This window comes from Trematomus bernacchii, unplaced genomic scaffold (genome assembly GCF_902827165.1).
Source record: "Trematomus bernacchii unplaced genomic scaffold, fTreBer1.1, whole genome shotgun sequence".
NCBI classification, from domain to species: Eukaryota; Metazoa; Chordata; class Actinopteri; order Perciformes; family Nototheniidae; genus Trematomus; species Trematomus bernacchii.
In genome coordinates, this window is record NW_022987685.1 from 4,591,724 (window position 1) to 4,617,973 (window position 26,250).

The 26,250-nt window shown below is 41.6% G+C and overlaps 1 protein-coding gene across 1 annotated transcript in view; it reads left to right on the forward strand.

The window, feature by feature from the left end:
- The window catches only part of LOC117487904 (phospholipid-transporting ATPase ABCA1-like), a 129,215-nt gene that overhangs the window by 76,774 nt on the left and 26,191 nt on the right, over positions 1-26,250 (forward strand). Inside the window, exons 33-40 of the mRNA XM_034136666.1 lie at positions 8,858-8,952; positions 9,223-9,328; positions 12,009-12,083; positions 13,943-14,112; positions 18,807-18,984; positions 20,019-20,134; positions 20,454-20,598; positions 24,322-24,445. Coding sequence (XP_033992557.1) covers positions 8,858-8,952; positions 9,223-9,328; positions 12,009-12,083; positions 13,943-14,112; positions 18,807-18,984; positions 20,019-20,134; positions 20,454-20,598; positions 24,322-24,445 — 1,009 coding nt within the window. The remainder of the gene's footprint in view (positions 1-8,857; positions 8,953-9,222; positions 9,329-12,008; positions 12,084-13,942; positions 14,113-18,806; positions 18,985-20,018; positions 20,135-20,453; positions 20,599-24,321; positions 24,446-26,250) is intronic.

Genomic DNA, 26,250 nt, shown 5'->3' on the forward strand with positions numbered 1-26,250 from the left:
ATTAGGAAATTGTAGTCATAAAATGTTAGGAATTTGTTCTGGTTTCTCCTCAAAATCTCAGTAATTCTTTGAGAAGTATTTACAAGATAAACATTTGAATATTCTCTGAGATTACAGTAAAGTAATTGTTAGATTTTTCTTGTATATTCCCAAACTATAACCCCCCTTCCTCATCTCTTTATTTATTAATTGTTTAAGCCCTAATCATGGTTAATTTGCCCCTTTCATATGGGAGGAACTTGGTAGAGAAGGACAAATGAGACGTCCATTAAGGAGAGAGACTCTGCCTGTCCTTATTTCCCCTCCTCCTCTAAATGCTACGTTTCCCTCTGATGTGTGTGTCTGAAGTGTGTGTGCCCTGTGCAGGTATGATGTTAAGGATGATTGTTGAGACCGTAGACAGCGGCGTGCCCTTTGTGTAACCTCTCCTCCTTTGGCCTGCAGCTCAGGACAGCGCTGTCACAAACTCCCATTTGTTGACTCGTATCTCTGCGCCGCCGTGCGAGTTCATCGAGGTCTTTCCCTTTTTGATTCTCCATTTTAAACAGCCTCCCTCATGCTCTCATTCAGCTGCTTCTCTATTTGTTATTTTATGAATTGCTACCACTTAGCTGCTTCACTGGATTTCAGCTTTATTGTGTCATTTTGTGTCATTTTGCAAGTACTTTAAGTATACTAAGCATCAATATAAAGAGCATTTGCTCTTTACTGCATCTTATTACATTCACTTGCATCACTTTCTCTTTTATTTTGTTCCAATCCACATCCTGTAAAAGGATAGAAAAGGGACACATGGAAACAACCTTGAGGAGTTATTATCATGCAGCACAATTATTGCCAGTCATCTCCCACTGCGCCCTGAATTAAACTTTAAAATTAGGACAAGAAGAAGCTACGAGTGGACAGCATTTATATGCAACACACATGCTGTTCACTTAACATTTACACGCCTCTGTTCATCAGCTTCTTTCTGCATAATGAAGAGCTTTGTTTATCTGCCAGGGGTCAGTCTTTGTACAACAGAGAGCTTTTTATTTCTGCCTCTGAACTGTTGCATGTGCTGAAGAGATGTGGACACACAGTGTGATTATGAGGGGAAAAGGTTGACCAAGCTCCTGTTTCACAGACCCCAGTGCATTAGTGCAATCTTTTAATAAATAATAATAAATGAAAGTGCAACTGTAGACCATCACCTCCCTGCTACCAACTGCACCACCAGGGGGCTATAAGTCAGCTTTAGAAATGTGGGGTAGTGCAGAAGGTCATGAGACATGTTTCTTATTATATATTTATTGAAATATTGTGTGGTGGTCTGGCAAAGCAAGTTTATTTATATAGCACCTTTCATATGAATATATCAAGAAGACACAATAGAGAGAACTAAATAAGAAGACAGACAGGAGTTGAACACTCATGGGAACAGCAGACGGAGACAAACAGGAAGTAAACAATAGCGGGAACAGCAGTAAAAGACTGACAGGAAGTAAAGACTCACAGGAACAGAGTATGGGCTCCGGCAGTTTGTATTTATTTATTTAGGAAGGGACAATACACATTAATTAACATGAGCACTTACTGAAAATCTATTATTTAATTGTGCCAGATGTATCCATAGAGGCACATTTTCATCTGCAGTCCCTGGCAAGTTCATGGCATTCAAACAAAAAGAAAGAATTGTTCATGGAAAATAAATTGTGAACAAACTCTGACAGTGACACAAAACTGGAGCTGCTCTTCACCTCATTGTGCTGTGTGATTATGTCCGACATGATCACATTTTTAAACGGAGCCAACAGCAGGGTAACATGATCCTGGAGAGGAAGCTCTCTGCAGCTATTCTAAACACAAAGAGTGGAGCAGCTTTTCTGGCCTGATCATGACAGACTGAGAGTTTCCCAGGGACAGATTTTTCAGCCCAACAAAGAACATCTCTGCTTCATTCAACATGAGCTCACCCCACAATTCAGCGACCTTTCTGCTTTTGTGTGGAGCGTCTCCTGCCTCCGGACAGCTCGTTTACACTAAAATGGATCTGTGGTTGCTGGGAGTCAAAAGGGACAAATCAGCAGCCGGCAGAGAGAGAAAGTGTCTGCCTGATGTGTTCACACGCTGCCGGATTTATTTTGTGCCAACAGCTGGTTTTGGAGAAAGAATCATTGTCTCTTTCACTCACTATGATTTCAACAAACAATTAATGATAACATAAAGTAGCAATAATGCCTCTTACTGAGAAAATATGTTCCCATAAAACTAAACTGCATCCTCAATTAAGATTACAAGTTAGTGTTTTTTTCTTCAAGATAACAGTCCAGTTTCAAACAGTGTAAAGTAACTAACTATATTTACTCAAGTAATGCACTTTACTTCCATTTCAGGTTACTTTATAATTGTACTGCACTACAAACAGGAAGCAATATTGTACTTTTCACGGCATTACATTTTGCAGCGTTAGTTACTAAACAAAATAAATCATGATGTTTTATGACGGGCCAAGCGAGCCAGCAGCATATAAATGAACCCCAAACTTTACCAACATTGAAGAGAAGAACACATTAATGCATCAGTAATTATCATCAAATCATTTAAAAGAAATGATTCCGAAATGGGCTGTTCTGTATTACTTTAAGGTATACTTTCCTACTTTTACTTACTAAGTTCTTCTTCCAAGAATGGTCTGAAAGGCAACAAAACAACCTTGTTGGGTTTTGCAACGTACCATGGTTAGTGTTAAAATAATTTATTTTCTTTATGTATTAATAGCGGTGTTAATTTAAAATGAGTGAGACTTTTGTTTTTTTGTGAGCCAAACTTTGGTCAGGGTTGTAAATATTGTAAATTGTAAATATGTTCCCTCTCAGTGTAAATCACAATGCAGTTTAATTGTATGGCAACTCACTCTTTAACAGTCTGGCTGACTTGTTGTTGACAATTTAAATGAAAGACACACAGAAGTGGAATCTTATTAGTGGGATTATTCTGCATTATACAATCATCACTTCCTTTTGTAAAGCTCAGCAGATACTCTCACTCACTTGTGTTTTTTTCCCTCAAACCAGCAAAAGAATTTAGATAATGGTGTTTATTTTACCGTGCAGAAACTCTTTCTTCGCCCACACAAATAGTAAGCCAATCCCAGTCTTCAATATGCTGACAGATGAGTCCAGAGAGAGTCATTTGTAGTGGGGCCAATCTCCAAATGATAAATACATCAATCGTAATTCGCTGAACGTGGCGGCGGCTTTATCAATTCCTCTGCACGCATGACGGCCTATTCATCTGTGAAGGTTAAATATCACCAGTGAACAGAGTCAATACCTCACAACTGATAACGGGCTTACTGTTGCCTGCCATCTCCATGGAAACAAAGATTTCACACACACACCTCCCGCTGTGATCCTCTCGCTCTCTTTTCTAAAGTTTCTCAAGGGCATATGTGAGGATGTGCAGGAGGGAAAGATGAAAAGGAGAACGAGTGAGCAGCTTCATCGTGATTCATTTAGCATGGGGGGGAATGTTCAGGTCAAAGGGAATACATCCTCACGGTGTGTGGGGGGGCATGCATTCTATTATTGTATGGCCCCACAGTGAGCAAAGCAGAAATGAGGATATCTGCACATTCATGCTCACAGTTCATCTCTCATGTATGTAAGGGGTAATGTGCATTCATATTTTATTTTCCATGAACCATTCTTTAAAAACTGCCACAACCCATACCATGTTCCTGTTAGTGTTTATTTCCTGTCTGTATTCTTCTGCTGTTGCTGTTAGTGTTTACTTCCTGTCTATCTTCTCCTGCTGTTGCTGTTAGTGTTGACTTTCTGTCTATCTTCTCCTGCTGTTCCTGTTAGTGTTTACTTCCTGTCTATCTTCTCCTGCTGTTCCTGTTAGTGTTTACTTCCTGTCTATCTTCTCCTGCTGTTCCTGTTAGTGTTTACTTCCTGTCTATCTTCTCCTGCTGTTCCTGTTAGTGTTGACTTCCTGTCTGTATTCTTCTGTTGTTCCCGTTAGTGTTTACTTCCTGTCTATCTTCTCCTGCTATTCCCGTTAGTGTTTACTTCCTGTCTGGAGTCTTCTGCATTTCCTGTAGGGGTTCACTTCCTGTCTATCTTCTTCTGCTGTTCCCGTTAGTGTTGACTTTCTGTCTGTATTATTCTGTTGTTCCCGTTAGTGTTTAATTCCCGTCTAGTTTAGTTAGTTTAGTTTATTTATTTATTTTCGAGCGTGTAAAACTAAAGAAAATACAAATGAAACAAAAGGTGATACAGACATGATACAGTACTATACAAATGAATGCAATAACAAAACGAAACATTTAATTAATAATTGAATAATCTGTAGTATCATTGTCTGATATCAATAAACAACAAAGCTTTAGTTAATTACACGTCCGAAAAGGGGTCGGAAGAAGTTTACACTTATTTAATCCGACCCCTTCTCCCAAAAAAAATATGTTACATCTTAATATATGTTAACATACAATATAAATGTATACTTATAATCTTGAATAATTGATATAATCATTCATATAATATATATCTATATATACAGGCAAGTTAGGAGAATGGTCTCCATATATTTATATATATATATATATATATATATATACATATGTACACATACAAATACATACATACACAAATTCATAAATAGAATACAAAACAAGAATATAAACAGTTATGGTTTAGCAATTTCATCCCTGTACCTTGTGAGAATTGTCTGTCTTCTTCTGCTGTTCCCTTCAGTGTGTAAAAGACAAGCATGAGCGTGAACTTTCACATTTTTAATCATCTGCTTTTCTTCGTGCACATGAGATCAAATGAGATTTTACTTATGTAGGAACACTAGATATAAACAGAGGCAGATTCATATGAACACAGTGCGATGTCTTGTCTCTGCTCCTGTATACCAGCTCATTCAACAGATGTGATTACTCCTTAGTTTACACCACCCCCCCCCCCCATGTTTGCATGCCCATCTCTCAGTGTTGTCATGTGCAGAATGAGAGTATGTACCACGTTATGTTCCAGTCAGTCTGATGAGGAATATGGACCGAAGCCAATATAATTAGAGCCACACTGACTCAGTGTCCACAAAGCCGAGTGTGAATGAAAGCTCTTAATTTCGCTTTTGTTTGTTTCTGAGGCTTTTGAAAAAGAAGCATGTTTGTGGAGCGATAAGACTGTGTGTGTGTGTGTGTGTGTGTGTGTGTGTGTGTGTGTGTGTGTGTGTGTGTGTGTGTGTGTGTGTGTGTGTGTGTGTGTGTGTGTGTGTGTGTGTGTGTGTGTGTGTGTGTGTGTGTGTGTGTGTGTGTGTGTGTGTGTGTGTGTGTGTGTGTGTGTGTGTGTGTGTGTGTGTGTGTGTGTGTGTGTGTGTGTGTGTGTGTGTGTGTGTGTGTGTGTGTGTGTGTGTGTGTGTGTGTGTGTGTGTGTGTGTGTGTGTGTGTGTGTGTGTGTGTGTGTGTGTGTGTGTGTGTGTGTGTGTGTCCTCCTTATCTCTGATTCAGGAGCCAGATGGGTATTCCTCTTCTCATTGTTGTCCTCCTACACTCTCCTTCACAACACGTCTTCTGCTTCCTTATTTAGCTAGCCTGTTTTCAATCTGGTTTATAATCTTTTCTTTATTCTCCTTCTCCTTGTTTTACTCGAACATATCCTCAGCTAATCTTATTTGTGCTGCTTCTTCTTCACCTGGACATAACACTGAGGCCTGTATTTCAAACATCATGCATGCAGTTTATTAGAGTCCTGATTTGAGTTAACCTCCTGGAATTTCTACTAAAGTAACACAAAACAGAGCATATTACATCTTTCAAATATTGGGAATTAAATGTTTAAAGATATGTTTCTGTTCTGCATAAGGATGTTTTTTTAGTAGATGAATATAAATTGGGTTCCTAAGAAATACACAATATAAAAATGTTGAATAAATTAATATACTTGATAATAGACACATTTACTTCTTCTTGTTTCAAATATGAATTACATTTAGTAGAAATTGTATTATAATGTAGGTGTTGTGATAAAAGATACACCCAAAGTCCTTTAAAGATAACATAACAAAATCGATGTAATATGATTCTTTAAATTACCTAAATTGTGTTAAACTAAATCTCAATTAGTCCAGGTCTTAGGAGTTTTTTAAGTGATCAATAAACACCTGTACACAATCACTAGACGGCGCGTTTATGGGCACGCTGCTGCATTTCTCTGCAGTAGGGGGTCTCAATAACACTTTAATCAAGGATCACTCTGCTAATTAGCATAGTGTTAGCTCTTTAAATTATCAAGGCTAAAGCAGCTTGGTGTAGTATCAGTCTGTGCATGGTGGAGGTCTTCCCCCCCCCCCCCTTAATTGGATGTTTGAATGCACCCATTTATCCACATAGGAGCATCTAATTGGGTTTCTTTGACATCACACACAGCTTACGCAGTTTTGGCTGGGCATCTAGATTTGAGCCGGATTTAATTGTGGGTTATGGGAACGTTAAAGGAACGTGTTCACGGGGCTGTGAACATATCACCTGCTCCGGAGTTTTGTTGATGCTGCGTCTCCTGGAGGAGAGTTTCTGGCTGGCTGCTCCTGCAGGAGTCTGTCTGCGGTCAGGATCTCAGGATGCTGCAAAGTGAAAAAGTTTTATATTCCAACACAATTTGAAGAAACAGAAACAAAGTCATGCATCTTTAAACATTACTGAAAATGCTTTGAAACTTAACTGAAGCTGCCCTTAACAATATGTTGGGCGTTATCAGTGTTTTACTTTACTTTGTATAATGTAAAACGTTGACAGATTATCACAGAGCATTTTGGCGTCTCCCAATGCAAATAAAATGCTGATGCAGAGATATATTGCTCTGTGTCTAGACCAACTCAAGCTCCCTCCTGTCACCACTTTACAGGGTTCTGAGATTGAATCTGAGTCTCAATACAAATATTTGTAGAATTGTAATTGACAATTTCCTCTCCTAAAAGCAACATTCAACAACTGGTAGAAAAATGAAGGATACCAACAGGTTATAAATAAGTTCTGTTTTTCTTTCAAGGCCAGAAAGAGACAACATTTATGTCAGTGCTGGAATATGGTGATTATTATATGAATTAGCTACATGCCCACGCTCTTCAGAAACCATCTACCACTGTCCCTGAGGTTCATACAAACCATAAACCTCTTGAACGCACCATTGCTCCTTTTACGCTCGGGATGGATGTTTGCCCTGATCACCTGTAGACTAAACCATTGGCATATCCTTATTTATAAGTCTATTCTTTGTTCTCTCCAACCTCATCTTCCGATTTGTATCCTTTGAATAGTATGGGTATTCATTGGCTTTGCTCTGAGGACTTGTTACTAACTGTCCCTGAAGTCCACACTGAGATGGCGAGTAAAAGAAAGAGACAAACAAGAAACGGAAACAAAGTCACCTATACTGAAACACAATTGTCCGATTAACCTCACAATTCAGATTATCACCAGATTGCTCTTAGCAGCATTTTGGCCTCTTTCAGCCTCATGTTTTGGTTTTGCAGCCTGCAACTTAAGACTTTGATTCACTCTCACAGCTGACACTCGTTTTCCGCAGCAGGAGGCTTCAGTTTAAAGGGCCCATGTCATGCTTTTCCGGTTATTACCCGTCCCCTTGTGTGTTATGAAGGTTTTTATGGATGTAAACGGTGTGCAGAGTCACAAACCCTCAAAGTACACCCTGTAGCGAGTAAAACTCTAACACAGAAAATACCTCCCCAAAACGCCTCGTTGGAGATACGTCTTTGTCCATTTGATTCTTCCATTTCGTTCCGGGTACGGCATGATGTCATGCCGTACCTGGAACGAAATGGACCAATCCGTGGAGCCGTTACGTTACGTCCGCGGAGCCGTTACGTTAAGCCCCCGCTGATTGGTCCAAATTGACCAATCCACGGACTTCCTCACACACACATCTGTGTGCAGGGAGCAGGCAGCTCAGCTGATTTCTCCTCCCTGGCTGCAGGCTGATAACAGACAGTTGGGATCGCGGCGAAATTCTCTCTGCAGACCCATTCTCACAGCGTTTATCAACCTTTTTCTTACTCAATATCAAGCCACACTTATTGTTTTTACTTCGGCTGTGAGTTTGTGTGTGCTCAGGATGAGTTTGGCTGTGTTTGGCTGTGTATCGCTAACAAGGAAACAACACCTCCACGGAGCTCAGCGCGATTCACAACGTCCCGACCAATCAGAGCACACTGTGCTCACAGGGAGGGTGGGGGCTGGAGCTATTGGAGCTCCAACGAGCCGTTAAAGGCAGAGAGTGAAATTCAGTGAATACAAGTAGTTTACAGAGATGCTGTATGAGAAACCAATGTGAGCTTGGAAAATTGCACAATATAAATCTATTCTAGTAGACCTCAACAATGGAATTATGATCAGTGGAAATGGCCATGACATGGGCCCTTTAAGAGAAACCAACAGGTGAACAGTGTAGCGTGAAGCACTTAAAAGACGAAAAAGAAACGGAAACATATAGTCACATATTCCCAAACATTATTTTCTGATAAACTTTGCATTTTTAAAAAGACTGAAAATGCTTTGAAACTTAAAGTTAGAACATCACCAGACTCAGCTGCTCTGAGGATTGTGTTGGCCTCTTCTAGCTTCGTATTTTGGTTTTTGCAGTCTGCCAATTCAGCGCTTTGATTCGCTCTCACAGCTGAAGCTCGTTTACCATAAACAATTGAAGTATGTCTGCTCATAGATTCACCATTTGCAGCACAGAGTTGGAGCTCGGGCCCAAAGGAAAAAAACATCATGGAGGTTTAAACTCAGTAGCGTTTAAATATGTTTTCGACGCTAACTTTTCATAATTTTTTCTGTGTTCACCAGAGGATACAGAACACTACAGACACCTTGCTGGATTTAACCGGACGCAACATGACAGACTTCCTGGTGAAGACGTTTGAAAACTCGGGGAAGGCGAGGTAAAGCTATCAGAGTGGATGCGTTAATATGTTTTTGGAATAAGATGCATTCACATAGAGAAAAGTGACAATCTTCAGGCAAGTTGTTTTTTTTACACAAAAAGACTCAAATTACTACCTGGGCTGCTGTTGAGAACATGTTAGGCAAACTGTCAACGGGAGACATATTTAATTATAAGGTTGATGTGTTTACTCCTGTCCATATTTATTCCTGTTTTTTCCTGCATGTCATGTGTCTTTGTGTGTGTCCTCCTCTCTGCCCCTCTGCAGGTTGGGAGGCCTTTCAGTCGGAGGAGTAAACTCTCAGGTCCGTATGAGCGAGGCGGCGATCGAAGCGTCATTTAGAGATCTCCGGGAGCTCATCACTCCTTACCAGGTTTGTCTGATTATACCAATCGATTTGGAGTGTGTTTATCTGCAACACGAAGAACAAAAACACCTCAAATCAGCAGATCTATAAATGTGTGCTTAAGTTTTGGATACAAAAACCAATCCACAAATAGTTTGAGCCATTATATTTTAGTGCCCGAGTCTCTCGCTGTGCCTCTTTTTCTTTATTTTATGTTTAGGAGCAGATTGCTCTCCCTAAAATGACCAGATCTATAAATGTGGGCTCCAATTTCCTGAGTTTCATGTACAAGAACCAATCCACAAATTGTTTCTGATTTTATACATTTATATGTTGGTGCCTGAGCCTCTTGCTGTTCCTCTTTCTCCTTCACTATATGTCTTCAAGAAGTTCAGGAACAGAAACAAAAATTACCTCCCTCAAATCACCAAATCTATAAATGTGGGCTCATTTCAACTTTTATATCCAAGAACAAATCCAGAATTGTTTTTGAGTGTATAATGTATTATTGTATTGCCTGAGCCCCTCGCTGTTCCCAAACACTAAATGTTTTTGTAGCTCACAAGTGGTTCAGAAACTGATTTCTCTCCCTTAAATCACCAAATCTATAAATTTGGGCTCCAATATCCCGAGTTTTATATACAAAAACAAATTAAAGTGCCTGAGCCTCTCGCTGTCGCTCTTTCTCCTTCACTAAATGTCTTTGTGAGAGGTTCAGGAGCAGTTTTCTCTCCTGTCAAGGCTGCCTTCAGAGCGGGCAGCTCTTAATTGGAGCGTTCTTTGTTCGCTCAGCTTTGTGCGTTGGGTTCAGGTGATGGTATTTGTTGAGGACTTTTGAACCCCGCTGTATTCTTAAAACGGGGAGAGGAGGTTATTCGCTCAGTGTCCATGGAAACAGGCTGTGGTTGTCTGAGCGTCACGTTGAATACATCTGGGTCCTTTCTGCACACAATCAGGCAAATTCACATGGAGCAGACACACATAAGGTATTCCTGAGCTCCATGTCCCCTCCTTGTCTGTGATTAACATTTTGGGCCGTTCAAACCTCTCTGAGACCAGCTAATTGCCCCCCTCCAGGACCTCTGCACTAATGTGACTTTAATTCGTGCAGCAGGGATGATGTAACCCTAATGGCCGGGCATTAGCTCTGAATCCTGTGTTATTAAAGTGCCGCTCTGTCCTTGGACGGCGTCTGGCTCTCTGCTGCCGGCCGTTAAGATGTGAGGCTCTAACAGGAAGTGTGTCTGCACTCTGAGCCACCTGCGCTGCTTGGCTCTGAAATCTCTGTTTAATTGCATTGCCTGTGTCTCACAGGTAGAAATAGGCTTCTGTGCAGAAAGAGGTGACGCTAACGACGAGGAGAAGAAAGCCCGAGTGCTGGAAGTTTGAATAATAAAGCCAGGAAAAAACATCTGAAACAGCACCAGTGTCTATATGTAGAGTAGTATCGCTGCTCCTTCTCAAACAACATGTCTTTAATCATTTATATCTTACAGGGAAGTAAGTCCTCCCTGGCAAGATCTCAACACACACACACACACACACACACACACACACACACACACACATTATGAGTGTCACACAGACCATATGAGCTCTCTGTCTCGCTGACCATTGATCTGTGCAGCCCTCTTTGGGAATACAAGCCCACAGAGCCGCCCACACTCGAGTGGCTTTATTGCTGAGTCGTTGGCCTTGGCTCCTCTCGCCAAAGCAGCCTTGTCATTGTCCTTGAGCGAGGAGGGTGGTGGTGGGGGGGGGTGCTTTGTGCAGGATAAGACCCAGGCAGCTGCTGGCCCTCTTCTCATCTCGTTTCAGCCTCTGCTAATCCTCCGTAAGGCCGCCTAATGGCACTGCCCGCCGCTGCTTGGCACGATGCAAAGCGGAGCGAGGTAAACACAAACGGCTTTACAGAGCCCCGCACTGAGCTGCAGGAAGATTCACCAACGAGGAGGAAGAGGAGGGTGTGTGTGTGTGTGTGTGGAACAGAAAGGATTTTATTTAACACAAATACTCCTGTCAAATACAGGGGGGGGGAGAGGTTTTTATTCCTCCTCTTTCACACGAGTTCCCGCTGCGCAAAATGATGTGTAAACATTTTGTCACGCCAAAGAAATCTGAATGCAAATTTCTAAGAATATGAGAGTGAAGGATTGTGGGATAAAAAGGTGAAGTGGTTTAAATATATTTCTCTCTTGGAGCTCTCCACCTCTCTCCAGATGTCTGTCCTGATTTCTCTCCCCCCCTGTGTTCTCCCCTGCACTTTTTCCTCGTCTCCTCTGCGATGGATGCAGGGTGCAACAGGAGGCCATTTGCATTTATATCACATAATGTGCTCGCTGCTCTTATGGCCGGGCAAACAGCATGGCGTCAACATGACACTTTGCAGACGCTGTCATCGCAGACCCTCATCCCAATGCTCATTTCACATGAGACATGAGAGGGGGGTATTCTAACATCTTCAATATCCCCTCACCATTTTACTCCTTCTATATGTCCACCTGGAGTCCTTCTTATCTCATGACTTTCATCATCCCCAGAAACGTCAAAAGAGGCAAAGTTAAAATAAATTCAGGATACATTTCCTCCCGAAGTCTGAGGAACATTTTCTATCCCCCTCTGCCTCATGTTTTGCATTTCAAAGAGCAGTGGTGGTTTTCCAAGTGTGTCCAATTAACTTGTTCTTGTTTTCCTCGTCTTCATTAAGGATAATGTGACGGATCAGATCCTGCAGAATGCCGAGGTGCTGCTGAAGAAGCTGGGAACCAGGGACAATGTGAAGGTAATATATTAATATTTGTATTAATTACCATGAGCGCCTTTGTTCTGCTGTGTGAGTGCATCCAATCAGATGAAGGTTTGGTGATCTCTCAGGTTGAATTAAGCAGCCACCTAAACCTGCTCTACTTATGTGTTAGGATTGTTTTATATGAATAAATATAGCTGAAAAATAACAGCAACTGACAACCAAAAATAATATTTAAGGAGTGTTCAGTCTGTGTATAAGTGGAATAAATGTGTGTTTAATGTTAAAGTTAATATCTCCGGCTTTTACATCTCAAAGCAGAGTTTTGCTCCTCCCTAAAACACGCCGGTGTTTGAAGTCTTTTCAGAAGTGAGAATGCAGATGCATCATCCCGTATCTGCTCACATTTCCTCACTCCCTCGTGCATTTAGCAGGCGTCTGCTGTTCTTTATCTTCAAAACATCAAATGACCTTTCACAAAGTACAGGATGAGGAAAAACACTTTAATGGAAAGAATATCGATTTGTATGTGAGATACAGCAAGAGAGACAAAGACTGTGTGTGTGTGTCTTTGTTTGAGTGTGTGTGTGTGTGAGATGTAAGGCTGACACTCTCCACTCTTAATTAGCTGCTCTATCAGTGGGGAGTCTTCCCTCACAGTCTTTCATCCTCTTCTTCTTCTTCTTCCTCGCCTCACTCTGTGCCAAAATGTTTTTCCTCCGTCTCTGCAGCTACGCCACGTTGGGATTTAAGTCTCTCTGCGGCCCCTTCTCTTCTCTGAAATGAAACAGTAATGTTTGTCAGCTCTGTTGCTTATTCCTTCAGATCAGTGTGTTGCCCCCACTGATGTTGGAGGGATCCTTTGACCCCTCTCATCTCATAGTGGGCTTTTTTGTGCAGCAAGTGGATGGAAATTGACACGCATACAAATACAAAGGAAACTAGAAGACCTCCACCAAGGATCTGGTCATTATGTTATCCTGCTACGGCGGCCCACAACATTTCCATCAGGAGAAATGCCCTGCAGCTTCAAAACGATGCAAATATAAAAACACAAATCTGACAAAACACATTGAATGAAGCAAATGAAGAAACACCAACATGATTCCTTCCAATATTATTGCAGATCTGCTGTCAGCTAGCTAGCTAACCTAGTAATATCAGAATGAATCATGTGAACACATTGTTCAAATAAGCCGATAACACTTGTATTTTAGGTACTTTTCCAACAACAGTGACAGTTGGCTAACGTCTTCAAGCACGCCAGTCTCAGCTGTGTGCGTCACTTTTTAGTGTCCCCTGGTTTTTAGCTTTTTGCAGCGTTTTGTTTTTGCAGTGCTTTTAATGAACTCATGCACATGTTTCGTCAAATAGGTGAATGTTTTGGCACATTTGTGTTTTTATATTTGCATTGTTTCTGAAGATGCAACACATTTTTCCTGATGGAAATGTTTTTGGGCCGCTGTAGCGCGGTTACACTTCTCACTGTATGTTGCACAATGATGCAGAGGAACCTTGGGGCAGCTTCAATTGAAATGGCTACTTGTCACTTGCAATGCTTTTTAGGGTTCTCAATCTGTGGAATAACTGACGTTTTTCTGTTATTATATGTTCTCTGTGGTTGCCATATTTCTGCAAAGAGCCCTTCACAACAGCTCATTGTAACCAGCAGACATAGGCTGTCCAGATTTGTGTGCCTTTCTTTGCTACTTCACTTTCTTGTTATTCAGTGAGAAAAAGATCTATTTCAGATGGTTTAAAGGCAGCTTAAGTCCAGATGTCTTGGTAACCTTTCTGAAAATCGATGTTAAATCTCTCTCTCCTTTATGTATCCCGGCCGGATGAATGGCTGTAGTTGCCATGACATGTTATAAAAAGCTCCTCTTTCCCTACAGGTGTGGTTCTACAACCAGGCCTGGCACGGCATGGCGTCCTTCCTCAGCGTGGCCAACAACGCCATCCTGAGGGGCAACCTGCCTGCAGGAACGGACCCCCGCAGCTACGGCATCTCCGTGTCCAACCACCCCCTCAACCTCACCAAGGCGCAGCTGTCCTACGTGGCCATGTGAGTCTCACACTCCAGGGAAAGAAGGGTTAAAGACTGGGCTAATACTCATGTGGCTAATACAGATAGTGTATTTCAGCACTTAGAACAGGGGTGCCCAACCTTTTTTGAACCGAGAGCTACTTTTAAAGTTGCCAGTCTGCCGAGATCGACCAGTCCAAATAGAGAGGCGTAGCCATTACTGACAGCCTACTACCAGGTAAATACACACTTCTACTTGTATAAAACTGACCTTTGTACGATTAATACTTCATAAAATACTGCAGATCCTTTATCTTACCTCTTTCTAATCTACACACATACAAGTATTTAACTGAAGTTACACAACAGTGTTGTTGATACAGAGTTGGAGTTTATTCACACGTCACAAACTACAGTGGGTAATGTTTTCAAGAAACATTGAACAGTGCTGCCACATATGACACAGGAAAAAAAGAAAAGACTCTGAACCCTTTCTTTGCCATTATATAAAAATAGTGTTGCTACAAAAGTATAAATTAGGCTTACTAATAAGAGAACTCAGATCTGAAGTTACACAGGAATCTGCTGCCAAAGTGCAATAAAAAAGACAAAATTAATAGAATCAAACCCTTTTTTTGTTGCATTTTAGTAGAGTATTAAAAAAAACGCCTTTAAAATAGGATGCAAGCAACACTAGTTTTTTAACCTGAATTGATAATAGACTATAATCAATTTAAGTTTGCATTATTATACCATTTTGTACAATAATTATAATGAATAAGTTCAAACAAACTAAAACTTACAGCTGATTAATAACGGTATCTAACTTGAGTTTTTATTATATCAAAAACCTGTTGAAATGCTACTGTTATTTTTACTGTCCCCAAAAAGCGCGTCGGCAGCCTCCAGGAATGTTTTTTTCACAACTTCGCCGTCTTTGAAAGACTTCATGTGTTTCGCAAGAACGTGACTGACACGATAAGATGCTATGGTAGCAGCCTGGCTCTTGTTGTTGGGCCTGGTGAAAAGTGACTGCTGTGCATTTAGCTGTCCTTTCAGGTCCCTCACCTTTTGGGAGCGTAGGGCAGAATTAGGAGGGAATTCCGTCTCGTAGCGGTTGTGCACTGTTTTGAAATGCCGCTCCTAAATTACCCTTCTTCGATAAAGCCACGCTCGCATTGCAGATGAGACAGATAGACTTTGAATTGGAATAGATACAAAAATAATCATCCTCCCACCCGGAGTGAAAATTATATATTTTCTGCTTTTTTGCTTCTGCCATAATTGCGGTCTTGTGTGTGTGCGGACTGTCACTCCTGTTGACACGGACAACGTCAGCTATAGTGCCCACTGCCCACCAGCCACGCCCGACACATGGGGTCACGCCGGCCAATCACAAAGCTTTGATGCGTTCAAGTCCATTATTCTGGCACAGGAAGACTATGTTATCGGACATTAACGATAAAACAGAATATTGTTGTTCTATTTTTAGACACATCTCGCGATCGACTGGGAATCTGGGCACCCCTGACTTAGAATATAACATTTAGCACTTTCTTCTCTTGCTGAGACACAGGATTTTAGATTTTCTGCAGGGAGTAACAAAGATGAGTAACAATAGACAAATACAAAATAGACAGATGCATAGCTAGTATTGTTTTGCACAGTATGCACAGATTTGGATGCCCCTGGGAGCCCTTAAAGAGGAGGATATACACTTTTCCTATCATGTTTTATCCTAGGAAGCAGCTCCACAGGATAGTCAGGGATTAACGACATGCTTGATCTCAACATATGGATCTATCTGCTCTGTGCGCATTTCATTTTGCAGCATTATCTGTCATTGATCTTGCATTTAGTCTATTGTGAGGTGGTGATCAACACTTCCCATCCCAATGCAGTAAACTCCTGACTTTATAAAGGCAGTCCAGCAGATGCTTCCAATCAGGAACAGTTTTATTCCACCCTGGTCAGGTATTTATGCAGTGACCAGGTGCTGCCGACAGCCTGAGTTAGAGAGGGGGGGGGTGCAGAGATAATTACGACGGCCTGCCTACAGTAGATCCAGGAGGAGCCTCCTCTTCCTCTCTGATTTACCAACTCCAGATTAAACCTGCACACCTCCTCACTGTTTAATAAGTGTGCAGGGCTCACACTCCTCCAGCAGAGGACTAAACAAGATGTAATCCACTTCAATATGTGTCATCGGAATAATCTATCTAATGACAATGTGTGAAAAAGGAGGAACCTCCTCTGCAGTGCCTCTCGTGTTGTTTTGTGATACTCCGAACAACCATTTTGACATTTTTCTTTTTGTGAGAAACACGTCTATTTCCAGCACAGACGATGCCAACAATATGGTAGTTTAACACCAGCAGCTAAAGACCCATTGCTAAAGAAAATAGTATTAATAAGATAAAATAAACCGTTTTTGAGCCCCTTTGGGAAATGCAGGTGTTTTAGCAGGTACAGTCAGTGGTAAAACATCTGCAGCAGCCTGGTGCACACGTTGAAGTTTAGCTCATACGTTTTTTTTGTCACTCTTTCTTCACCTTCTTTGCCTCTTTTGTCAACCGATGCTTTTTCTCCGTGTGGATTTGGCACAGTTACTCCAGCAGTTTTGCTACTTGGGAATAGCTTCTGTACGGTATTTTGTTGAGTTGCCTGGTAGCAAAATGCTCTCTGTATTGCAGTGTATATTTATTGTATTGTGAAAGGGAAACGTATCTCGCGGGCAGACAGATTTTCGGAGTTATAGCAACGATTTTTAACCAAGCTTAACACTGATGGTGTCATTATTTTGCAGACATTACATGCTGCAATCAGCATTTACTTCCTAACGATGCCTTTAAAGTAATCATCCCCAATAACAAAAAATCACATTTAAGGGAAAATCAGCCTTTACAAAGAACTGATGTCCTCCTTAATTGAGCTTTGAGCCGTTATGAGAAGGAGTCAATAAGTAATAATTGCACTGCAGCATTAGATTTGAAGAGACACTTTATTTTATTGCTCCTTGCAACCAATTCCAATGCAGGTGATGTCCTGAGCTATCAGATAGTGACGGTGTGCAGATGGAAGGAAAGGCAATATAACCGTTCCCTCACCCTCTGAAAATAATCTCAAATGTCAGTTTTTTGGCACAGTTTCATTACAGAGATACTCTGAATGTATTCGTTCCTAATTAGCTCAGGACTATCAATTTCTGCTCTGTTGAATTTTATATTTAATTTGATTTCTGATTGGTGTAAGCTGCCTGCAAAAACATCCCGTTTAAAAATCGTATCCTGCTGAATTAATTGTAATATGCTTAATATGCATTGTCTCCGTAATACAATGACAAGAGCTTCATATTTGATAATTATCTGCTGCTCTCAGCCCTCCTACACTCGTCTTTTAAAGTTAAAGGGGAGCAATAGAGCCCCCCCCCTTGCTCTTCTTTATTGCTCCTCCATTATTACTTAATTAGCAGATTGCTTGTCCTCTTTTCTTCACAGCAATTAGCTCCCAGCTTTCAGGGTTAGATCGCTCAAATTATCCCCCCCTCCAACACACAACCTGTTGGAACGTGGGCCACAGACCCCCCCCCCCCCCACTAAATGATTTCATATTTATGTCTTCTAATTGCGTCTGCTTGGCACTGATAAATACAGCCACACAGGGTGACTTACTTAATATGCTAATTACACAGCAGGGAGTCATGTGAGGGTGATGGTGGGGGTTAAAAGAAGACGCCACAGTTTTATCCAGTGATAATTATTAGCAGGCACAAATTAAGATATGTGACGGGGGGCAGGGGGAGTTCAGCGGTCCCTGAGGAGGGAGAGACACGATTTGTTTCTAACATGAAAAGAGGAGAGGGCTATCTACAAGATTTAGAAATCTTGTCTTCAGCTGTTAACCTTGCAAAATACTTTTTTAAAAGCTTTTTTCTTACATACAAACATTGTCTATCAAGCCATCAGTATTCAGACATGCCTGTAACATTAGCAATATATTGTAGGAAATGTTTTTTAGATTAAATGCATCCTCATACTGCAAAGTCATTTGTCTAATTTGTTCATTGCATTACAGGAAATGTCCCCCATGCCTTAAACGCTCTCTTTTGACTCCTTTGTTTGGCTAGCGGCTAGCGCTCCAACACATCGCACATGATAGGCTATGGGGCTGGAAATGAGCAGAATATTGCCCCTTTAATCACTTTCAATGGAGGCATAACAACACTTTAATTTATATTAAGTTAAAGTTCTGTATTTCCTAAAGATATCTCCTCCTGATAAAGAGCTCCTCAAAGTAGCGAGGTGACATACTTTATATAATATAAATGCAGTAAAAACCATATGATAATGGACCTGTGCTGTAATAAGAGCACTAATAATAAGTCAATGCACATTAAAAGAATTGCTAGATTATTTGATAAAGTTGAGGTGGTTTTTTTCAGCCTCTAAACTAAGAGATGTTCCGCTTCATTGTGTTTAATATCCTATTAAAGTGAATATCTTTGGGTAAAGATTATTGATATACCTTGGACTTTGAGAATGGAATTGTATTGAAATTGTTTCCTTTGTGTCTTTATCACGTCCAAAAATATATTTTCAGAGCCGAATTCACCATCTGTGTCCAAATCTTTACAGAAATGAGGTTCATGGACAGAGCTTTACCTCCTCTTCTCTTCTTCTACACACTTACATCCCTTTATCTACCTCTTGTTTGCTGTTCTCCTTCTCTATCAGGGCCACGGCTTCCACCGACGTGGTGGTGTCCATCTGCGTTATCTTCGCCATGTCCTTCATCCCGGCCAGCTTCATCCTCTTCCTCATCCAGGAGAGGGTGAACAAAGCCAAACATCTGCAGTTTGTCAGCGGAGTCAACCCCGCCGTGTACTGGCTGGCCAACTTCGCCTGGGACATGGTGAGGACGAGGACATAATTACCCTTTAAACACTTTTCTATAAAGCAATTTAAAGCCATAATAGTGCATACTATCAGCTAAAGTGTACATATACAATGCAAAGTGACATTTGTTTAATAAGCACATTTATAATGATGGAATTCGTCCTCCTTAATGTTACAAATTCCCTTTTGTTTCAAGGGGGATACTGAAACACCTGTGCAAGTTTGTCTGCAATAATCAGTTTCTACCTTATTTAAAATGTCTTTATAAACTTTATGATAACGTTATATAACTTAAAAAGAGTATTCTGATACGAACAAACAAGAAAAATCCCTCCAAAGCTCTCATTAATGCTGTGGCCTATTTACATGCTGAATAAAATCTAGGTAAATTATGATATAATGATAATTTGCCTCATAAACACTCAAGTTCCTGAGCCTCATTTCACCCCAGTGTTATATCTACTGTAGCCTCCCTCAGGCTGTATGTAAAGAACCCTCAGTCTGTAATTGATAACGCCGCTCTGACACCGGGGGCTTCTGGGAAATGTGAACAGAGCAGCGCTTATTGGCCAGGGCGTAATAATCGACAGCGCTGCCCCCGCCGGTTACCCTCTGCAGGCGTAATGGAAGTAAACACCTCTGGAGAAGAAATGGCATCATCATTATGGAGGATAAATAACGTCTGAGGGAGAGACAAATGTTCCTCAGAGCCAACCTGTAGCCCGCAGCGCTCTGCATTAACACACACGCAGATAAATAAATAAACATGCTTCATTATATCCTGATACTTTATCTATTCTCATCATTTATTCACCAGTGGAAAACACAGGGTTTGTTTGAAGCAGCCAGAGGGCATATTGAAAAAAATGTTTTTCTTTGCTAAAAATCATTGTTCAGAACAAGCGACCTCTCGTCCCGAGAGCAGTGGATATGTCTGATATTCACTGACTTCATTATGCAATTATGTACAAGTATTAAAAGCAAACACCTGTTTTCTGCGCCTGACGGGATATTTTCTTCTTTGCTTGTTTTTATTTGTTTTCCCGACAGTGTAACTACATCGTCCCGTGCTTGATCGTGATCGTGATCTTCCTCGGCTTCCAACAAAAAGCCTACGTTTCCCCCGCCAACCTTCCTGCTCTGATTCTGCTGCTCATAATGTATGGGTAAGTACATGGCCATGCAGCCTGGAACATTAGCCCTGCACATAGATCATCAAAGTATCCTCACTATTTACCAACAACTGATATTTACAAAAGAGAGGAGGGATACCTGCAGGCTGTGATTGGTTGTTCGGTGTCACATGACAGGCGGAGGATTGACGTTAGCCGTGCACAAAATGTATCATCTTCTCATCCAATTCAATCTGATATGTATGGGAGATAAACCCCACTAACCCATAGAGTTAAATGTAATTAATGTTTTTTGTGCCATTTATGACGTTGACTGATATTGCAGCTAACTCCGGTGTGTTGTGTCTTGCAGGTGGTCCATCACCCCCATGATGTACCCCGCCTCCTTCATCTTCAGCGTGCCCAGCACAGCGTACGTGGTGCTGACCTGCATCAACCTCTTTATCGGGATCAACGGCAGCATCGCCACCTTCGTCATGGAGCTCTTTGATGACGATGTAAGCTGCCCACACACACACACACACACTAAAATACACAGTCTCTGGGTAAAAAATTCATGAATTCACTGTTCTATCCCAGTTTCCTGTGAAGCAGCGGGGGTTAGACTCTTAATAAAACATGTATTTGGAATCTATAGCAGTAATTGACTTGAATGAAAGATAAACGAGTTTTGAAAGCACGTGGGAGGAGTGTGCACCTACCTTCTCTAACTTTTAATATATTTTCCTTTATCCTCTCAAGGATTTTTCAAAGGAGTTATTTTCCCTATTCTCTTTAATGTTTAATCGTTTGGTGGGAGTTCGGTCTTCGGAGAACTTTCCCTCACCCATCTTTCAGCGAGCGTTCATTTTAACTGCTTCAGTCTCCAGGGATAAAAGGACAAAGACACAAAAAGAAATCTGCATGAGAAATGGAGAGCCTGTCTGTCATTTTACTTTTGATTAGAATTTAAGTAACATTTCATAAAAATAAGTCTTCTCCCTCTAAACAGGTGCTTTTGGTTTCTGCAGCAAATATATTTAGTTTAATTTGACTTTATTGCTATTTGCCTGATTTGAAAACATGCAATTTTCTTCCGATCACTCCTTGTCTGCAGACTCATTGTCACTCACTCACATCGCTGTACATCAGAAAGAGGATTGTCCTCCTGCCGCACCCACCCTCCAGTCCGCCTCCACGTTTTCCTCTGGCGCCGCTCGCTGTGCTCGGGATGCTTCCTGTCTCCTAACGATGCTCCTCGTTAGCATCCTGATTCCATTTCCACAAACATTCATTACCAATTTGTATTTTCTCTCCTCTGCATTCACTTTATTTATCTGTGAGAGGAGCATATTACTCATAATTTAATGGACGGCATATGGCTCGGAGACAGATTTACGGCGTTCTGCTCTTGTCCGAAGCATTAGGGACAGAGATAGTGCTTCTCTCAGACTCTCGGGGACAGAGGTCTGCTGTAATTCTGATAATCTGACTTGATTTTACCGCTGATAGGGGTCCACATCCATCAGGAAATACTCAAGCTCTCCGTCTGTGCAGAGCCGATATCTCCAGGAAACAGCAGTATCTTCGACGGTGCCCCAGTAAGACAGGGAGAGGAGCCCCATAACCTGAATCCTCCTGCCTCAAAGCTTTCTCCCATCATCCTCTCAGCTTTCAGGGTGAATCCACATCCCTCGTGGGCATCGCTCCGTGTTTCCAAGACAGGAAGTGGAGCTGCAGCCTCAGAGTTGCTGACCCAGTTTTGTCTCCAGACTGAAGGGAGGTTTCCCCTGAGGAAGCTTGGCCCCTGTGAGGCATCAATCCCAGCATGCTTTGCAGTAGCAGAGGTGTGGCTTCCTATATACAGAAGTGGATTAAGTCCTAAGGTTTTACAAAATTATACATTGAAGCCTGATACAGGATAAATAATGTCAATTTAATGACGGGTCTCTCAATGTGTTGATACTCACTCAGTGTGAATCTGATATCCGGATATCCATATGTCACCACAACCTCTCCGGCCATCACTTAACTCTGCTGTCTTTAATTTACATGGTCATTATTACGTTACCTACTGCCAATGGAAAAGTCTTTAAATACTTAGCCAGCAGCTACATTGCAGGAACAGACACTCAGCAACCGGACAATTTCCCACGGCACACCTGACGATCTCTCACGGCAAAAATCACTGGTATAGAGAAGTTTAAGGAAGCATGAAATGGAAATACTCAAGTACCTCTATAGTGTTTGAGTACACTACTTTAGTAAATGTAGTGCCAATATAAAGTCCAGCATCCTGTGTTAGCAGAATGTTTAAAGGGGACACATTGTGCTCATTGATGTAAAACATGGATATGATCAGCAGGAAGTGGTGTGTGTTAGCCGTACATGGAGTGTGTGATCCGCAGCATTATAAATGAAGCTGAGCTGTGGGTATAAGCTCAAGTGGTGATGTGGGTCAGATAAGCGCCTCGCAGCCTCCGCCACCTTCAAAAGCATTTGAAAATGATTTATGGGAGCGGAGCACAAACGTAAGGAGGAAAATTGTGCAGTGTTTCATCATCCCCGACTAAGAGGCTCTTAGATCTGCGTGATGAACACCCAGTCAGAGGACGAGTGTTATTTCACGTATTCATCTCAAATTAGATCCCACTCTTTGCACTGTGTTCCGACACACACACCCAGACAAGGTCAGCGCTGTCTGTTGGTCTTTATCGCTGCGAGATCAGTGTTGAAGGTACACAACAGAGGAGCCTTCAACATATACAAAGACCTGAGTGTGTCTATTTGAATATTTACTGCACATCTGCTCAAAACCACAAGATACAAATATGGCTGGCATAAAATGCAAATATTAGGTACAGTTAGCCATTGTCATATCTAGGTATACATTCCCTCTGCTAGATGAAAGGTTGTTTTCATATTTAAATCCAGCTAGCTCACTGTAATGCAACAACCTGGTTCAAGAAATACACATTTAAATGAATGTTCCTAAATGCACCTCAGGTTCCTCTTAGCACTAGCTATTATCAGGATTAACACATTACTGTTAAATACTGTTTTATTTATTTGTTCTACCTACTTTTGTGTGTAAATACAACAATTAGTTACTTTCACTTTTTAACCAAGTGCCAGGCAACTATCAGAAAGTGAATTATACAGGATATATAACTTGTTAATTAGTGAACTGTGCAGGATGATGGATTTTAAATATGTTTCATGTATGTGTCTTTATGCTAAGCTAAGCAGCTTTTTTCTCTGACTTCATGGTTTAAGTTATTTCAATACTCTCATCTGACACTTTTCTTTAAAATAAGCACTTCTTTCAAAATGTTAAACTGATCACTTGACAAGCAGATGGATATCTAGTGAAAAAATATCTTTAAATGTGTCATTACAATTGTTTTTAATGCTCCACTGAAAGCTGCAGAAATCACAGATTCACGCATCATAAATAAATCCTGCCACAACAACAGAAGTGTATGTGGAAATTTGAACACAGCTTTAAAGAAAAAGAATGCCCCCGCCTCTTCTGTGCTCGACTTGCCCCAAAAACAGAAATGATGAATTTACTCTTCCTCCATGTTTGCAGCAGCTTTGAAGACGATGCTGCAATGAAGCAGTTTGCATAATGCATGAAGCTGCTTTTCGGCGTCATGCCGCGCCAAACCAAGTTATATTTTGTCTTCTGCATTTCCCTTCTTCCCTGATACTCTGTACTTCCTTTTCTGAGCAGATTTATAGCCCAGAACATTTGATTCATTATATATGTTGTGCTTTACTGGGCTGCCATTGCATCTGGTCCTCAGGGGGGAGGAAAGATCAAAATGTGGAGAGTAGTAGTCGGGAAACGTCCTGCTGAGATAAGATTTTTTACAACAACATGCTCCGGTTTTGTGTTTTTGTGTATCTGTGTCTTTGTTCCCAACACACACACACATCTGTATGTGTCTCCTTCATCTCCTTGCTAACATCTGCTCACCCTCCTCACTGTGTGCCCCCTCACTGATCACGTTAACATGAACCAAACTCCAGCAAAGCAAGGTGGATGAACTCCTGAGCTGTGAGTCCTCAGTGCAGCGTGCAGTTGAAGTGCAGCATGTTTAATTACCCACGCTGCACCACGCCTTCACGCCGCTGGCTCAACACATTATTGCACATAATTCCCAGCCCCTGTGAATATTTAAAGCTCATACCTGCATCTAATCTGTGTCTTGTTGTGTGTTTTTTTCCCCTATCAGAATGTGTCCCGCATCAACGACATCGTGAAGCAGGTGCTGCTCATCTTCCCTCACTTCTGTCTGGGGAGGGGGCTCATCGACATGGCCAAGAACCAGGCCATGGCCACGCTCTTCAGCAACTTCGGTGAGAGAAAGCATCTAAAAAACAATAATTATACATGCATTAGCCAAAACATGTAATTATCCATGTGGTCCTTCATGAAGAGATATGCAATTTGATCAAAAAGGACCAGAAACTCTGTGTTTATGTAAAACAAAAATGCTATTCTTTGCATCAGTGTTTACTTGCTAACCGTCAAAGGATCCAAAAGCATTGCTGTGTAATGGTGTGTAAACATTGTCAGAAAAGCCCATCATGTGATCGTGTGCATGCAGGGGAACAAACACAATTATGACATTGAGACACACCAATCGGCCACAGACTAAACAAATGACCTAATAAATGAGACCAACCCTCTGTATTATATAGTTTCTATTGTATCTGTTACTTCCCTTCTCTTGCTCCTAAGTCCTCACATGGTGTCTAAATAACACCCACAGTTTACCCTCAATATCTTCTTCATCTTCGAGTCCGTAGCAATCTCAGATGTCGTTCTGCCAGTATCCGGCACAGGCCACAGCTGATGGGGTAGGTTCTGCCAGGTCTTCTGGACTGCACCGGGGGGCATCGGCACATTCCAGTAGGTGGGACAATTGTCTGCACTGATCCACAGCTGCACGTGTCTTCTGTGGTGTAGTTCCACACTTTCATCAGTGCTTTGCACCTCCCCTGTTCCACACGCAGTCTATTAAGTGACTTCCAGGTTGTCCAGCCAAGGTCGTGGCCACTAGCGAGGCTTTCCGTTGGTGTGATTCCTCTGTCCAGCCATTCAAGAGCTCGTGTGTCATGTCTTTGCCATTCATCTACCCAGATGTTGGTCCTTGCTGCTTGTTTGGTTGTCTGGAGGGGCAGGACTGTCTGCACAAAACTGGCTCTGGATCGGAGCCTGCGTGGGGGTGCTACCCTCAATATAAAAAGTAGTAAAATAATTCTCCTCTCTCCAAAAACAACTTTATACCTCTTACCGGTATATTAAAACATGTATTTATAACCTCCATTTCCATTAAAGTGACACTATTATTCTTATTTAAAGTGGACCTATCATGCTATATTTGAATAATATAGTGTAGGACCATACCTATATAAGGCATATTTATACTTTTTTTTTTTCAAAATACCAAACAGATCATGCATTTTAGCCATGCCTCATTTTGCTCAATTTGACATTTTTTAGCTCTGTTTGTGTAAGGGCAGATAAGGGCAGAACAGCACCATCTACAGGCCTGGCATATGTACTACAGCGTCTCCAGCGCTTTCGAACGGCAATGGCCGTGGCTGTCTCCTCCTGATTGGTGGAGTTGGCCCAATAGCCGTAGCGCCACCGTCCTGACGTCAGGACAGTGTTCAAATCTGGATCAGTTTTTATCAGATCCGTTGCAGCCCCTTTTTTTTAGAGATTTGGGTATGGAGGAAAATAGAGAGGGTTGTGTTTTCTGACACTTGGTGAGTTCCCTGGAACACCGGGGACACATATTCATGTATAAAAGACGTACAAAAGTGCATTTTGCATGATAGGTCCCCTTTAAGATGCCAAACACCAGCAGGAGACATATTTGCGCAGTGACTCCTCCTGTGGGGCTTCATGTGTGAGGAGAGGGCCATCGAGAGGCAAAGTGGCCGATGAAAGAGGAAGAGGATGCTTATGTGTGGAGAGATGGAGCAGGAAATAGTGGCTTGAGGAATGATTTTTCAGTGGTGTTGGAGAGCAGGAAGAGAAAAGCAATCACGTCTGAAAGGCTGATGTGTGGAGAGGGCTATTTACCGGAGAATGAGAGTGAAAGCGCTTTTCCCGTCGACTTACTCTGCCCCTCGGGCTCCAGGGTTGAGAG